Here is a 16,890-nt window from a genome sequence, read left to right on the forward strand (position 1 = left end):
GAGCTGAAAGGGACCCTATTCCTGTGAACACCCTGTAATTATATACAAAATTATGTGTGTATATATGTTTTTCTGGGAAAGGGTCTATGATTTTCATTAGTGATTCAAAGGGGTCTAATAACATTTTCTGTCCAATAAAAATGAGACCTACAGAGATAAAGTGACTTATCCAAAGTCTCGCAACTTATTATTCCTCTGGAATCTTAGGTCTACTGGCTCATATTATTATTTCCATTATAGATAATTAGATTTCTGAGCTCTCCAACCTGGCGTGAGATATAATATACATGAAATGTAAAAATATCTTAAGAACAGACGCATATGTATATGAAAACTTAATTTATGACAGAGATGGCATTACAAATTAGGGGATGAAGAATGGATAATAAACGGTTAAATATATGGAACAAAATTAATTTATTTCCCTACCTACATCATACACAAAAATAAATTCCAGGTGAAAAGCAAAATTTAAAAATGTCAACAGAAAATATAGGAAGAATAGGGATGGATTTCTTAAATAAGACCTCAGAAATCACAAACTATTTTTTAAAAAGTGATAAAATGGACTACATTAAAATAAAAAAATGCTTGAACATTTAAAAATGTCTAAGAAGAGAGAAAAAACAAGACAGGCTGGGACAAGATATCTACAATGCAAATAATCACCAAAGGCTATATGTGCGTATATAAAGAACTCCTTTGAGTCACTATGGAAAAGGCGACCCGGTTTTAAAAATGGGCAAGGATACGAACTGGCAACTCACAGAAGAAATCCAAACATCCAACAAACAAATGAACAACAACAAAAAATTAATACAATGAAATATCATTTCAAATACACCAAATTGAGCCAAATTATGAAGTCAAGCAATTTCAAGTATTGGAGAGAATGTAGAACAACGGGAACTCTGTGCAAATGCATATTGGTACAACCTCTTTGGAAAGCAATTTGGAAATATTTAATCGAGTTAAATAATTACTTCCCAAATGATTCATCAATCCCACTTCTAGGTATAGACCTTAAAAATTGGAAGCATTGTTAACAGTGAAAAATTAACAACTTACATGTCCATCAACAAGAGAAGAAATAAAAGATCCAAGTTAAGTATAACAAAATGTTAGGGTCTGACACAGTCTGGTTATGGCTACACAAGTGGTACTTCCTATGCATCAGGCACTACCTTTTATATGAGTTAGGTTCTATTTCTATCCCTATCTTGTGAATGAGGAAACTTAAGTACAGAAAGATTACACAGGTAGCAAGTAGAGAAGTGAGGCAGTTGGACTCCAGAGCCCCAATCTTAACAGCTACACTACAGAGGAGTTTGTTATTCTCTATACTTTTCGTGTGTTTGAAACATTTCATGATAAAAAACTAATATATAAAATTTATGGATGCAAACATTCATGAAGTGCAAATAAAGTTTCTGTCATTACCAGTTACTAATGACAAACTATACCAAAAATAAGGCCCATTCCAATTCTAAGAATCTATGAGTCTATGAAGTCTAAACAGGAAAATTTATAAATCTGCTAATGGTTCTTCTCTACTGTATTTGCCAGCTCTAAGATATTTGCTTATAGACATAAAGAATTATACGGACAAGCATGTATATGTATCTTTAAATCTATGAACTGGCAATTCACAGAAGAAATCCATTTAGATATAGACCCACAAATAAGGATTTAAACATATCATATATCCGCTGGTGGGATTATGTATTTACCTGAGGCCTCTCAGGTTGCTGGGATCTCCACTGAATATGGTTCTGTGATATGGAAATGCATTATAAACATTTATTTTATTAAAATCGTAAGTCTTACTCACCTATAGCAATAGTCTTGATATCAACAAGATAAGCCAATTTCTTATTGTCTTCCATTCCTCGCTGACGCCTCTCATTAATACGAACACTGAAACAAGAAGGGTGAGGTAAGACAAAATAGCTTTAAAGCCCACTGCCGTCGAGTCAATTTTGACTCATAGTGACCCTTCAGGACAGAGTAGAACCTGCCCCAGAGGGTTTCCAAAGCTTTAATCTTTACAGGAGCAGACTGCAGTATCTTTCTCCCATGGAGCAGGCAGTGGGTTTAAACCGCTGGCCTTTTGGTTAGCAGCCAAACGTTTTAACCACTGCACCACCAGGGATCCTTAAAATGGCTTTAGGTAGCTGGAATGTTTCTCAGGTGCTCTACAGAAGGGTATGAGGTGAAGTTTTCAGATTAACCTGAGGACACAGGAGTCAAAAACGGATTTTTTTGGGTTTCAAGGATTTAGAGAACCTTGCAGGGTTACCTGATGAGGTGGGGGTTCATGAATTCAGTGCGTACAGAACCCAGGGTGTCATTACTCCCATATTCCACCAGCGTTAGCTCACCAGCATTGAAGATTATACACACCTGGGGAAGAATGGGGTTGTTATATGGTAGAAAGGTTGCCATGAAAAAAGAGAAAACAGTAGAGGGGGGTATACAGTCAATTCAAGGTGACTCTCATTTCTCTTTGTTCTGTTCCTCTGGCTATTTCATCCTTCCCTTTTCTTTATCTGCTGTCTCCCCAACCCCTTGACACCTGCCATCCTTCTGACACAGGAACTAGAGGGAAACTTGTACAGATGGTGAAAGCGTATCAAGCTCTACTCACATTTTCATTCTCAAAGAAATACTTCTCATTGCCACCAGATCCCTGCCAGGCTACCTGTCAGTGGGGGAGAAGATGTAAGGAACAAAGTGGATATTTACCCAACGTGATGCTGAAAGGATGACAGGGTGAGAGGAAGAGAGAACCAGAAGTTGAAGGAGGCGTTGGCATTACACAAAAGAGGTGCCATGTCAAATTTTGCCATGGTCCCTATGTTCTTGAGAGGTGGTATAAAAAGAGTCCAACTAGGGTGATTCCTGCCTTAAGATTTTGAACCTTGTAGGTCCTATTTCCTGAAAGCAGGTCCCAACACCAAAATGTTAGAACTTCTTGTGAAGATCTCCCACCCAGGGGCCCTGGTTGCCCAGAAGTAGCAACTCAAGATGCCCCATTCCTCTGCCCCTCCTGTTTTCGTTCCTACCTCACTCAGTCGGTTAGTATTCAGGTCCCCCAGCAACAAAGTGTCTGATGTGTGAGCCACCAAGTAACGTTCTTTTCCCAGGATTTTCACCTCTTCCACCTCATAGCCGTAGTGAGACTTGAGCACCACACGCGTCCCCGATGACAGGTTCTTCACAATTACCTTGATAAGGGACATGTCTGAGCCCCTTAGGCTTCCCCTACCCCAAAATGGGGGGATGGGTATGCTGTGCTTTGCCCACCTCCACAGTGCTAAACAAAGCTAATATCTTGGTTCCTCATCTGGCCTAGAATATTGTTAATAATAATGGTGCCTCACATTTATATATATGGGGCTTTACTGTTTATGAAGTGATTTCATACATTACCTCTTTTTATGCTCACAGGATCACAATACAAGTGTTTCTGAAAGTTCCACTGGGTAAAACCAATTACTCTCTCTCTGTTTCCGTAGCTCTTTGTACAAACCACAATGTCCTATGTTATTGTTTGGTGTGCCCATCTTCTTTAAGGGACAGAGTCTTACAGATAACAATCTTTGTATTCTCAGTGTCTAACAGGGCTGGCACATAGTAGAGAATGAAAAAATGTTTGTGAAGAAAATAAAAGAACAAAAGAGCCAATGAATAATAAATGGATGGAAAGAAGATACACATAGAGAAAAGAGAAATACGGGTTTAGGAATAAAGAAACTAGCTTGCAACATTACACATAGTAGGTTCAGAGGCCCTAAAACAACAGAGTTCAGTTTTGTAATCACATTTATCACCTTCCCAGTTGCCAGGTAATGGGCAGTGACGTTTTAAACCAAGGAGAATTACTGGCTATCTCTGTACCCGTTGCTTAAATTCTTTCTTACAATAATATGGAAGAATGATAGCAGAATGGTTGCCAGGGAGTTGCCCGGAATAGCCTGCCAGAGGATGAAGGTTTTGGCTGTGGCCAGAAAGCAGAGAAGCATCACGTGGTTGAGTGAGCCATGGCAAAGTCTAGGTGTGGCAGGACATCAGCTGCTTACCTGGCTAGGTCCCACATATGTCAGCTCAAACTTGTTCTTGTAAATACTCCTTCGGAGGCAGCAGTCAAACTGTTCTACCCCACCACAGAGAGTGCCCTGGAAGGAAAAGCGACAGCATAAAGGGTACTAGCAGCAGTACAGTGACACGAGGAGCACATATAGGGATACCCTCAGAATCTAGACTCTAGAATCTAAACGAGAGTTGACAGTCAAAAGGCTGCTAGTTTTTGGAGTATTGGAAAGAAAGAGGTGGCAATCACAGGACTCAAGGGCACCATATGCTGATGAGATGTAAGTGAGAAATCAGCCCTGCCTGTACAAGTCTTCATCTCTTCTGGACTCCAATAAAGCATGAATTTCTCTTTCCTTCTTTAAATCCCAGATTTTTAGGTTGGGGTCAGAAAAAAAAAAAAAAAAAGGAGTTTCTAGTGTCAGGAGAGAATGCTTTTGGGTAATGCAGGCTTTTTTCTTGTTCAGGGAAAAGCACCAATCCAGAAAGGGGTTCCCAGTAGCGTACCGCACAGAGTCGTGAGCCATCCCGCTTCCAGGCCAAGGCAGTGATGGTGTACAAGTTGGCAATCTCCTTGGGCTTTGCCTCTTCCCAGATGCTTCTTCGAGGGCTCCAGTTGAGCACCCGAAGTCTGAAATAAAGTATGTGGCTTTTAGAAGAGATGCAGGCTGAGAAAAAGCATAAAATGGATTGGTAACTGTAGGAGATTAGTTTTGCCATATCAGTGAAGAAAAGAAAGAACAGACAAGCTAGGGAGTTTAGTGGGAGAGGATAAAGAGACTTAGGAAATAAGTTGGGAAAGTCAAGACAAAAGTAAAATGGACTAAGAGTGACAGGAGCAGAGAAAACAAAGGGAGATTAGGACTGGTGAAAAAATGAGCTGTAAGGAGGAGAGAAATACAGAAGAAAAAAAGAAAAATGGTAGGAGTCAGAGAAGAAAGGAACATGAAGAAACACATACAAGATTGAAGTGGATAGAGAGCTAGGTCTAAGAAAGCTAGGGTTAAAAGTACTCCAAAAGAGTGAGCTACTTGCATCAGGTGGACATTTGAGACTGTGTTGGCATCTCCTGTCTGGTGGGGAGATGGGAGGGTAGAGGGGGTTAGAAACTGGTAAAATGGTCACGAAAGGACAGACTGGAAGGAGGGAGAGCAGGCTAACTCATTAGGGGGAGAGTAAGTGGGAGTATGTAGTAAGGTGTGTTTAAGTTTATATGTGAGAGGCTGACTTGATTTGTAAACTTTCACTTAAAGTGCAATAAAAATTATTTTTAAAAAAAAGCACTCCAAAGAAGTGGTGGGATCCAGAATTTGGCTGTGTGTCTACTGCTGTATCACTCATTCATTCATTCACCAAAAATGTGCGTATATATTATATACCAGGTACTAATCTCGAGATAAAAAATTGAATGATAGCTCTCTTCTCAAAGACTCTTCAATTTACCCAGACAGACACAACCTTGAAACTGTAACATAATGTGATAAACACTAAGCCAGTGGTCTGTTAAGGAGGGCAACAGGAACACAAAGAAGGTGGTGATAAATTCTACCGTGGAATCCTAGGGAGAGGCACAGAGACAAAACAAGAGCACAGTGCATTTTGGAACTGCCAGTGGGCCAATGGGCCAATGGACCACAGGAGCACGAAAAGAAAAGTGAATTAAAATCTCCTGAGAATCTTTTACAGCATACACTTGATTCTGACTCAGTCTCCCACTCTGGTTGACGACCACTGGGCTAAAGCACAGGGCGTATACAAGAAAAGCACGAAGAAGATGCGACTGGTAAGTCGAGTTGTTCCACCTGTCGTAACTCCCCAGCACAACAGACTGGCCACCAGGACTTGCTGCAGCTGTGGTGAACTCCCGCTCCTGAGGGTCACGGCTGTAATCAAAAGTTTGTAGCACATGGCCTTCCTTTCCATAGGCCACAATCCTCCGATCGCAGCCTGCAGCCACGATGCTGTTCGTTGCCCAAGCCAAGGCATAGGGTGGGCATGGGTGGTTAACCAACTTCCCCTAAGACAGAAGTAGAGGGTTTCAATCATTCTGACTCTGAGGACTGTTTCTCGGAAATTCCTCATTCCTGGCACCCCACACACTCACTCTCACCATTCTACCCTGCAGAAATTTTCCTCCCAACGTTTTCCTAATTCCTAATCCTAATTCCTGAAGGCTTCACAAACTGTCTCATACTAATACGTATATGTCACATATACATATGTCATATATAACATTTACTGACCTTCTGCTCTAGAGGAAACGCCAACATACCTGTGTGTTGGAAGATCTTTAATCTGTACCGAGTAAGGCCCCCAAAAGGGAGACTTCCTATACATCAACCAACACTGTCTAGGCCCACAGAGAGCAAATGGCTCCTTTTTTTAAGAGAGCTAAATTTAACTAATTATTACACAAGTAAGTCTCAATGTAAATTATTCAGACGAGAATTATACCGAATGAAACACAAAAGCTCTTATCCTTTCCCTTTTTTCTCTCGAGAGTAAACTGTTAAATTTTTTCCTATCAATTTCTACACATAAATATATATTTTACATAAATTGGAATCGTTTTCACCTTTCATTCCCCTAACAGTCTTTATTTCCCTTTGTCTCAAGGTCTCTTCCGCTGGAGTCACCTCGTCCCATGAATATTAAGCTCTGGCCTCCTAGACACAAGTCCTCTCTGTGGCTGCATCCAATCAGCCTCATCCCACTGCCCTCCCCAAGATGTCACTCGTCTAGCCTCCCTACCCTCAGCACCTCAGCCTACATTCCTCAGATAGCCCACCTCCTCGAGGCAGGCTCTTGGCATTTCCTCATCCCCTATCCCAGAACATCCTTTACTCATACCTGTGACTCTCCAGAGCCTTCATCATCAAAAAAATACCTAACAATGGTACCATCTGCATGACCAGAAAGAATTCCTTTCCCAGAGCAACTAAAAAAAGCAAGAGGGGAAAAGGAGGAGAGGAGAGAAATACAAGAAAGTGATTATTCTGTCTCACTAGGGAAATCCTCTTTCTCTGCCAAACGCTGCCCTACTGTGGTTTCTGCTACCAATCCTCCCCGCTCCCATCTTTCACACTATGATCTCCCAGTCCAGACTTCCTATAGCTTTTTTCTTGTATTTCCAAGCTCTTGTGATACCACTCTTCCTTACTCACTTTGTTGTCAATGACACCACATAAGAATCTGTCCCATAGATGGTAGACGATTTATTAGTTTTAGTGTTTGCTAAACGAACCTGAAAATGAAAAAATGGACACAAGGCTGGTTAGGCTACTTTCAATATCATTTAGGCCCTGGGAAAAGAAAAACAAAACAAAACAGGTCCCTGTGTACTCTCTCCCAGTACACAACTTGACCCTAAGGGAGATGATTAACTACTTTCCAAAACTATTGTCCTACCCGTTACCTCTCCTGTGTTTCCTTCCCTTTTTTACCTTCCCCTCGGCCAGTCCAAAGACAATGATGTACTCTGCTGGCCACTGCAGACAAGTAACAGCACTCTGTATGAAAGAAATAGTAAAAAGGATAACCCTGTTTGTGTGGGCTAGCATATTTCTAACCCCCTGAACTACCTCACCACATGCACCACCCTAGTCTCCTCAACTGGCCTCTGAGGAGGAAAGCAGAATAGGAAGAGCAGCCAGTCACCACCATCCTTGCCATATGAAAAGTCAGACACAGACAGAAAATGCAACACTTGGGTAAGCAGATATATTGACACGTGTTTGTTCACCCTAATCTCCAGGGATTGGTCTGCACTTTACCGTCTGGATGAACTTGTTGCAGATGACTTTCTTGTCACCCCTGCCAGATAAAAGGGAGGAAAGCATGTTAAAAACCACTTCCATAAAGGAATTCCCAAATATGATGCTGGGGTAAGGGAAGAAAGGCGAGATACCTTCCCTGGCCCACAAGTGTTTCCTACCATTCTGTAGGAACCCTGAAAGGACATATAAGAGCTCTAGAACAATAACAAAGACACAACACCACTTTGGGCTCCCCAGGATCTCACAGGGCCTCCTTGTTGATCTTAGACTGATTCCTCCAGGGACGGAACTGCAGAACATGTGGGACAGGCAACGGCAGAGAAGCAACACAGTAGACTGCAGAAAGTCTCGGCCTTCCACGCCCAAGCCTGGCTTCTCATCCTCTCTATTCCTCCTCCCCAGTGAGGCATTTCTCTTGCCTTCCCCTTCTTTTCTTAGCCACCCCATCTCTCAGTCTCTAGCCTCACCAATCTTCTCCAATCTTGTAGACATAGATGATGTTGTCAGTCTGTCCTATGGCAATTTTAGTGGAATCAGGAGAAAAAGCCATGCCCTTCACCATATAGCTCTTCCTGCCATACTAAGAGTCAAAAAAAAAAAAAAAAAAAGTAATGAGTGTACATTATAGAGAAAGGAGAAGAAATGGTGCATGTGTGACTACAGTGGGGTTGAGGGAAGTATCCTGGAAGAGGAGGGGTGGGCCATTTCCTATGCCCAGGGCTAGGAAGTGGGTTAGGAAGTTTTCCAGGTTTGAGAGGTCCCATCAACAGGTTAAGGTACACAGGAGTACTCTCTTCACCTTCATGTCAGCTGGCTTGGTGGAGAATTTATCTCTCCGCTCCCCATGTTCATCATAGAGCAACACCACTCGGTCCACTGTACAAACAGCAAATTTGGCATTGTTCTGGGACCAGGCCATGCAGGTGACCTTTGCAGCACCATCCTGCAGAGGCAAAGGGAAAAAAAGTAAACCCAGGTACCGGTCTAGAATGCCAGAAATATTCCTAGTTCCATTACTTCTGGTGTGACTTCGCCAATCTTCTTCCTGCCGTGGTCCTTCCATAAAACAGAGAGATACCTGCAGCCCATCCTGGTCTCCAAGGCCATCAGACACTGGACTGAGAGAAGAGAATGCTTCCAGTGGCCCATAATGCAAATGCACTAAGAGGTGATGGTTCAACTGTACCAAGGCGTCTCTGCAGTGGCCTTCTTGTTTCCTCGACTATTGAAATAAATCAATTGGCCTGATAAGTTTTGATCTTTAGCCATTCAATTAATATTTTTTGAGCACCTTACTGAGAGAGGCACTTGGCTAGGGGCTGAGTGGGATATAAAGAGCAAAACATCATCCCCACCCTTAAAGGGTTTAGGATCTACTAAGATGGTGCGAACAGGAAAAGACCCACAAGAGGTACATATAAAACGCTATAATATTTTGGGTTAAGTCTGAGATAATTTTATATTTAACTGATCAATTACCATTGAAGAATGGATGCAGTTGAGTGGGAGAAATTATCTGAGCATCAGCAAAAACAAGTTCTAGTCAAGAAGCAGTAATTTAGTTTAGCTGAAACTGTGCTGTAAATAGGAGAATACAGGAGGTAAAACAGGAAAACTAGGGCTTATTTGGCAGGAAAGAAGCAGAGAGTGAAAATTTCTGGAGTGGGGAGTAAAATAACCATAATTGAGGCTTAGGATGGACAATGCCACTTTTTTTAAACTATTCACTTCCCAGGAGCCCAATGAATTATTCACATCATGTCTGTTCTTCCCACCACCAGCCCTAGTCCTCTGTGGTTCTGCCACTAAGGATTTCCCTCCTTTAAAACTTTTTTTTTTTTTTTACCTTTTGCTCTAATTCTGTGATTAATTGGCTGCACAGCACTGGCTTAACATACTGCTATCTTCCCCTTTACTGCCAACTTCCAGAGTCAGAAGTTTAAGGTTCTTTTCATCAAAATCTTCAAAACAGAGTCAGAAAATAGTCACACCACCACCATTACCATTCTTCAACTCTTGATTACATTAGGTTAGAAGGGCTGAGGGCTCCTCAACAACTTTTGCTGATAGTCCTGCTTCAGCATTTTGCCCAATCCTGGGCATTCAGCCTACGCTGCATCATGACATCATCTTATTTTGAAAGATTAAGGACAATTTCATTTCCAGTTGTTCCATTAGGGTAAAGGAATTTTTTAATTACAGATTCAGGGTGCAGTTTACTGAGAAATGAGCACATCTCTCTTTTGTTCTAATTTCCTTGTAGTCTCTAAATGCCACATCCTCTGTGAAGCTTTCCTGATTTCCATAATCAATTAATTCTCCTTTCTCTGCAGTCTGTACCCCACAGAACTTTCGCGAGGATTAAATGAGGTATGGGATAGAATAATAATAACAACTAACTTTTAACAAGTACTTAGCATGACTGGGTATTTTGCTAAGTGCTTGACATGCATTATCTCATTTAACCTGTAGCTCTGGGATAGGTGCTATTATTATCCCCTTTTATAGGTGGAGAAACTGAGGCAAAAAGGTCAAGTAATTTGCCCAAGGTTATTAAACGGCAGAAGCAAGATTTAAATCCATGTATGTCTAATTCCACAGACCACAATTCTAACTTCTTTACTGATGCTGCCCTGGTACATAATAAGCACTCAGTAATGGCAGATAACTTTGGACATGTTATCAAGAGGGACCAGTCCCTGGAGAAAGACATCATGCTTGCTAAAGTAGAGGGTCAGTGAAAAAGAGGAAGGCCCTCAACGAGATTAATTGACACAGTGGAGGCAAGGATGGGCTCAAGCATAACAATGATCGTGAAGATGGCACAGGACCCAGCAGTATTTTGTTCTGTTGTACACAGAGTCACTCTATGAGTCGAAACTGACTGGATGGCACCTAACAACAATGGCAGATATTAATCTTATTAGCTGAGCATTATTTTGTCCATTCAATTTGGATGTCTTTCCTTTTTTGTCTATCAATTTTCACACTGCTTTTTAGTTTGCAAAGTTCTTCAATTAATTCTCCCCCAAATCTCCTACGACTGCTATTATTATTAGTCCCATTTGCCAAATAAAGAAGCTGGGTGAGTGCTCAGAGCAATTATGCAGTAAGGACTAAAGTCAGAGTGATCAAGTTGTTTAAAAAGGCGGTGGAACTGGGACTTGATTTCGGGTTTCCTAACCCTCAAACCCAGCTTCTTACCACCAGGTTTCAGGGTTCCTCCGCTAGTGCCCTGACTTCTCTGAATCCTGAGATCTTCCCCATTGGAACGTACCGTTCAATTTTCTGCACTCCCTCTATATCGCGCTTGTTTAATTTTGTGCAGATTTATGTTCGCTGTTTACATGTGCACCTCTCCCTGTGTATGAGCCTTTTGAAGTTAGGAAGAATAACTTCGGTTTTTTTTTTTTTTTTAACAGGCCCAGCACGGGGGCCTCGTACGCAAGCTCCTACTGAATACTATCGACAGAGCAGAGTTCGAATCATCCTTATACCCTTCATAGTCTTATGCACACAGTAGGAGCTCAACATCCTTAAACTTCACTTCCCCCACTTTTCTAGGATCTTAAAGCGGCGGCATAAGAAAAAGGCGCACAACTCCTCACCTGAGGGCTCAGCAGGGTCCTCAGGTGCTTCAGCTGCATGACGAACACCTGTCTCTCAGATGCCACCAGACAGCGACAACCCCTGCGGTTACCTGGACAACCCGCCACGCAGCCGCAGCTACAGCCGCTGACGGAGACGCGACCAGAGCGTAACACCCGTCGCAAGGTCAACACGTAGGTTCGTCGCGAAAACATAGAACGTGCGCAAGCGCAATGAGGTCTGGGGCCGGCCCGCGACGGGGAGTGATGAACCCTCTCCTTGACCAATCCCGTCACGTCTTGCAACCTACAAGACCAAGCCACGCCCACAAGGCTTCGCGAACTCTGGCTCCTACGTAATCGTAGTTTTTCCCGTTCTTTGACGGGCACTGCGCGCGGCTGAGTGCGTTCCCTTCTGCTCCTCACAACCCAGAAGGAAAGCAAGGCAGTTTCTATTATATGCCTTTCATAGTTGACGTTATTGAACTCAAATAGGTTATATGACTTGCACGGGATCACAAGGCTAATAAAGATGGTAGTTAACAGTGAATACTAAGTATGTGTCTGCCAGGTACTATGCCAAGTGTTTCATATGCATTACCTCATTTAATCTCAAAACCACGTCTTGAAGGGGATAATACCACTATTCCCATTTTACATAACAGGAACTCGGGATTAGGGGTGTCACTTTTCCAATCTAACATAGCCAGGAAAGGACTGAACTGGGGATTCAATCCACAGCTGGTGGCTTTAAATATCCTTTACATTCCGGCTCAAGTCCTAGCTCCCTATTTCCATGCCATGCCACTATAGCCTGTAACACTCCTATCCCAAGAAATTATGTTATGTCCACAGTCTTCTAGAGAGGGTTCTGGAACCGGTGGCCAGGCAGAAGTAAGTGTCTTACTTCCAAATAGGGAGACAGAGAATTGAAGACTGCTCCTTAGATCAGGATGCCTTTATGGCTCAGGGTGGAGGGCACACCAGAGCTTGGCTCACCTGATAGGTTAAGTCTTGGGATACCTGAAGTTAAAGCTTGGTTAAGTAGAAAAAGATAGCGACTTCTTAGTTTTAGGATTGTGTAGCTAGAGTCCTTTCCAGAATTACTGGTCTAATTTCTTGTAACACCAGAGAGACAGAGGCGGAAAAGGAGAATTACTCATAAAACCTCCTCTGGAATGATCCCAAATTGGGAGACCCTTAACCCTCTGGAAAGTGTCCCAAAAGCTGTCCAAACAGAGTCTGGCTCCTGAAACCTTTTCCTCCACAGTGGTTACAAATGTCAACGGGTTATTTCTTTCACTGCCACCAAGCCCCCTTGGAAATTAGGAGAGAGTCGAGGACAGTCTCTGTTTTCACAGGAAACAAGTAGGCCCCAGAGGGTCAGAGCCCAAATTAGAATTATTTTCACAGGGGAGTCCAAACCCCTCAGTTTTATTTCCAGAATTCTCTTGTGGACAAAGTGGCAGAGCCTGAATATAAACTCATTTACACTTCACAATTATTATTAGTGACTTTGACCAACTGAACAGAGACAGAGACACAAGTTTACGAAGGCAGGGAAACAGAGGGGCAGGGATCCACAGAGAGAAGCACATGGCACCAAGAGATCCATTTGTACAGCTGCTCTTTCATTAGTTCCCAAGATACTGCTCAGTCCCATTTCTGCCCACGTTTGATGAAGAAGCAGAAGAATGAATGGTGAGGAGTTGGGCTGCCAACATGGGTAGTGAAGATAAAAAGGCTACTGGCCTCCTCATGTGAAATAGCCTTAGCTGTCACTGGTGTGGGAAGAACTTACATCCTTCCCATATCCCCCTCCCCCTTCTCATGCACCAAAGCAAAATGAACTAGGGCTCTGGTTTTCTACACCCCTCTTCCTGGCCTCCACCACCCATTCTAGGCTGGAGAATTGAAGCAAACATCTTACAATGAGACTCTGCTCTCATCAAGTTGTTGGTGTGAGGGGCCCTTGCACAGTCAGGAGAGAGAAAAGGTGGGGAAATGTCTTCAGCATACTATACAGTATACCATACAGCTAGCTCCAGTTTGTCCAAGAACGTTTATTGGAAAAATGTCCAACGGGTGAGATCACCAGCAGCTGGTGGGGCTGCCAGATGAGAGGGGGAGCACCTGAGGCTCCTTGGAAGACATTGGAGTAGTGTAGTGCAGCATCTGCCTCCAGGCCCAGACAGTGCCTTTCATTTATTGGGGGAGGGGGACTACCCTCAGAAACACCCCTCTCTGAGACCCAGAAGCAAAATGTAGGGGCAGCTGGGGATGCTGAAAGTCCTGATGTAGGTGAAATGGGGCCCCTATTTGGGGTCTAATGGGATAGGGTTGAACGAGTGACTCTCCCCTGGACTGGGGGCTGGGAGGAGACATCCCATCTGATATCTACTCCCCAGGTCCAGGGGTGCAGACTCTAACTTACCTTCTGGCCCTGCTCACAGGGGAAAGGGGATGGGTACCAGGCCTGAGATTGTGGGAGTGTCATTACCCTCTGGGAGACTGTGGGATCCTAGTCTTGGGCAGATCATCACCTTTGGCTTTCCCTGACCCCATCCCCATTCCCATGTCATTAGTGCATGTCTTTTCTGGTTCTGTTTCTGTCAGTCATACGTCGATGGTATTGATGGACGGTGACTTTTTCTGTGAAAGAAAATGGTTTGAGTTTGTAATTTCAGTAAAGTAATAGGTGCCACCCCTCTCTCCAGCCTCCTCCATCCCAGACTTCCCATTCTCCCTCTTCTCCTACCCCCCTCTTTGGCCTTCTCCCTTTCCTGGATGCTCCTGAGGGGCAAAAATCACCCTTTCCACCCCCACTGGCCCCCACATCACCTGTCTTGTCACCACTAGTCTTCCCTGAGGACTCTGTTCTGGCCCCTTCCCCTTCTCTTTGGGGTTGTTGTTAGAGTCATTGTCCTTGATGATGTCATACTGACGGCAGAATAGCCCAATTACACCTGAAATGGCAACAATACAAATCTGAGCCTTGATCTTGACTTCCCCAATCACAGCCTTGAAGGGCAGCAAGATACCCACACAGCTTCTAGAAATTCAAGAAGAAAATCTTTGAATTCTTGGTGCCCAATGCACAAGCACACCACCCTCTCAATCCTCCTCTCTGGGTTGCCAACAGCATACTTTCCCTCTCTTCAGACTTCCCCTGATCATCTTCCTCAACCAAGCATCTCTTCACTCCATTTCTCTCATTCCCTTTTCTTCTGATAACTTTTGTCACCTCCCACCTTCACTGAGCCCCACTCCCTCAGTCCCTGGTCCCCTGTCCATTGCTTACTCACCAGCCCACATAAGCAACACTACCACAATGATGACCACTTCCCCCGTTTGCAGTGGTTGCTCTCCATCCAGACCCTCCACTGTGATATCACCTGAGAAGGGAGGAGGCAGTCTCCAGGTTACTAGGGAGCCGCTAGAGAGCTATATCTATATAAACAGTTAAGGATGGAGATGCTGGGGATCACAGTCAGGGTAGACCCATCACAGGGTTGCCTATGGAGTTATAAGGTAGCTCCTCTGGGAGGAAGCCATTGGTGGACAGGTGGTTAGAGACTGAAAAAGAAGAGGGCTGCAGGTCAGGTGCTCACTCATGCAGGCCACAGCTGCTGTCATCTGAGGTTGGGGAGAAGGAATCTTTAAAGCCATTCCCCCAAACGGTTCATTACCAGCCTGTCTATACCTGTTCCCTTGCCTACCTGCTTTTCCTTCCTTCCCTGGCAGTACAATGAATTAAATCATCCTTCTGTTCATCTAAGCTAAACTGTTGCTTGCTTTGGGGAAGTAAATAAGAGGGGCTAGAGGCCAGGTTAAAAAAACAAAAAACAGCAAATCCAAAGCTTTAGCGAGCAAGGAATAGATCAGACCCTTACCTGGGCTTGAGCTGTTTGATGGTAGCCGGTCAGAGCCCTTGAGTGTTCTGAAGTGCACCCGGGGCCCTGGGGGGCTCTCTCCCCTTAGGCCGATGCTCCTGACCTGTACGGTGTAGTCACTGTCTTCGGCCAGGCCCCAGAGGGCACAGGCCCGAGTGGTAGTGTTCACCTCTCGGATCACACGCTGCCCTGGGCCGTTCTGCCGCTGCAGGGAGATGATGGGAGAGGAGGACAGCCTCATCCCAGTCCCAGGCTGGAAGGCTTGACCCAGGACTCTTGATCATCCAAGCACTCCAAGGGAGTGAGGTGAAAAGGGCAGCCTGAGCTAGGAAACACCAGTTCCCGATTCCCTACCTCTAGGAGGGGATAGGGGGTTACGGGGCAACAGAAGAACTGTTCAGAGGGCCAGGGACACAGACTGGGGGAGCAGAGGGGAGACCCATACTTGCTGGGAAATGGAGTAGCCAATGACGATGTTGCCTTCTGGGACGTCCCAGGACACAGTGGCTGAGTTGGCTCTGAGGTGAGTGACTGTCACATTCACAGGAGAAGGAGGCCGGTCTGTGGGTGCCAGCGTGTTAATAGGTTAATAGGCTTCACCGACAGGCTAGTTCTGGTTGACCTCTATCCTTCCCTCCAACCCTCTTTACTCACCTGCTCGCACAAAGCCCAGGTCACAACTGACCAGCAGGAGGACCGTGGGGCTGAGATATGGGGAGAGGGGCATCAGCGAAGCCATGGTCCCCACCGAGTCCGCTGGGGGCACTGGGGCATCCGCTTGACATCCAGGCGGGGCTCCTAGAGGTGGCAGGAGTTGTGGGGGGGGGGGTGTCAAGGACTGCCCAGAAAGCACGAGTGGGCAGCAGCTCGCCCCGGCTCCCCACGGCGCACAGCAGCCCCAGAACTCACATTATCTCCACGCCTTGACCGCCCCCGCATCACCCGGGCGCCCCTACAGTGCGCGGCTTTGGCCGGCCCACACCCACCTCCGCCGGTCCTCGCGGTCTGTCAGGCCTCCGGGGGCTGCTCGGTTCCCAGAGGGCGGCCCATCGCCCAACTCCGTGGCGCTGCCCCTACCCCATCCCGGCGCGGACCCGGCTGGGCTGCAGCACAGGCGTGAGCTGAGAGCCGGGGGCGGAGGCGGAGCGGGCACGGGCTGCGGGTCTGCGGCGCCCGGGGCTCGGACGGGCCTCGCAGGCTGCCCTGAGCAGGGGGCGTTGCCGACGCGGCCTGGCCGCTGGCCTGGGTCCCCGGTGCGGGAGGCAGTGCGGCTGCTCCAGCAGCCCCTGCAGCGGGATGTGACCGGCCCGGAGAGCTAGCCGCCGCCTTCTGCAGAGCTGGCCAGGCTCGCTCCGCCGCAGCCCGGCCAGGACGTGCGGGCCTGCCCCGCCCCGCTGGGGTTCTCGCCGCCGTCATCCCCCCTCGCGGCCCCCCTGTTCCCTCCGGGCTCCTCCCACGACCCTCCCAATGGCGGCTTCCCGGGCCCCCGTGCCTCGGTCTCCCGCTCGATGCGAGGAGCCGGCAGGGGCGTGGGGGAGGGGC

At 45.7% G+C, this 16,890-nt stretch overlaps 2 protein-coding genes across 4 annotated transcripts in view; both read right to left on the reverse strand.

The window, feature by feature from the left end:
- IFT172 (intraflagellar transport 172) overlaps positions 1-11,662 on the reverse strand; it is a 39,221-nt gene extending 27,559 nt beyond the window's left edge. Inside the window, exons 1-14 of one of the 2 annotated variants that reach the window (XM_003411846.4) lie at positions 11,477-11,662; positions 8,668-8,811; positions 8,336-8,448; positions 7,866-7,905; positions 7,536-7,601; positions 7,257-7,336; positions 6,943-7,030; positions 5,895-6,109; positions 4,600-4,723; positions 4,083-4,178; positions 3,066-3,227; positions 2,648-2,701; positions 2,300-2,403; positions 1,832-1,917 (exon numbers count right to left, since the gene is read on the reverse strand). In XM_003411846.4, the coding sequence (XP_003411894.3) occupies positions 1,832-1,917; positions 2,300-2,403; positions 2,648-2,701; positions 3,066-3,227; positions 4,083-4,178; positions 4,600-4,723; positions 5,895-6,109; positions 6,943-7,030; positions 7,257-7,336; positions 7,536-7,601; positions 7,866-7,905; positions 8,336-8,448; positions 8,668-8,811; positions 11,477-11,515 (1,411 nt within the window). In that variant the 5' untranslated portion in view covers positions 11,516-11,662. Of the gene's footprint in view, positions 1-1,831; positions 1,918-2,299; positions 2,404-2,647; positions 2,702-3,065; positions 3,228-4,082; positions 4,179-4,599; positions 4,724-5,894; positions 6,110-6,942; positions 7,031-7,256; positions 7,337-7,535; positions 7,602-7,865; positions 8,449-8,667; positions 8,812-11,476 lie in introns of those variants that run through there. The other variant, XM_064295157.1, reaches the window with a different exon arrangement.
- Positions 11,663-11,691: 29 nt separating this feature from the next.
- On the reverse strand, positions 11,692-16,498 carry FNDC4 (fibronectin type III domain containing 4). Of its 2 annotated transcripts, XM_010591999.3 has the most exons (7): positions 16,335-16,493; positions 16,003-16,146; positions 15,794-15,909; positions 15,349-15,553; positions 14,761-14,850; positions 14,297-14,421; positions 11,699-14,107 (listed from the first exon to the last, which is right to left on the reverse strand). In XM_010591999.3, the coding sequence occupies exons 2-7, from the start codon at positions 16,085-16,087 to the stop codon at positions 14,072-14,074; spliced, it is 657 nt and encodes a 218-aa protein (XP_010590301.1). In that variant the 5' UTR covers positions 16,088-16,146; positions 16,335-16,493; the 3' UTR covers positions 11,699-14,071. The 2 variants fall into 2 exon arrangements, with proteins under 2 accessions (XP_064151229.1, XP_010590301.1); XM_064295159.1 differs by lacking the exon at positions 14,761-14,850 and having other exon boundaries at positions 11,692-14,107; positions 16,335-16,498.
- Between the last annotated feature and the right edge of the window lie 392 nt (positions 16,499-16,890).

Source organism: Loxodonta africana, chromosome 12 (assembly GCF_030014295.1).
Source record: "Loxodonta africana isolate mLoxAfr1 chromosome 12, mLoxAfr1.hap2, whole genome shotgun sequence".
Classification (NCBI taxonomy): Eukaryota; Metazoa; Chordata; class Mammalia; order Proboscidea; family Elephantidae; genus Loxodonta; species Loxodonta africana.

Bases quoted from the DNA above. Each gene is read 5' to 3' on its own strand.
- FNDC4 (XM_010591999.3), bottom strand. From the start codon at position 16,087: ATGGCTTCGCTGATGCCCCTCTCCCCATATCTCAGCCCCACGGTCCTC. The intron at 14,851-15,348 runs GTAAGGGTCTGA...CTCCCTTCTCAG, and splicing joins ATCAAACAGCTCAAGCCCAG to GTGATATCACAGTGGAGGGT. The intron at 14,108-14,296 runs GTGATGTGGGGG...TTTCTTTCACAG, and splicing joins GACTAGTGGTGACAAGACAG to AAAAAGTCACCGTCCATCAA.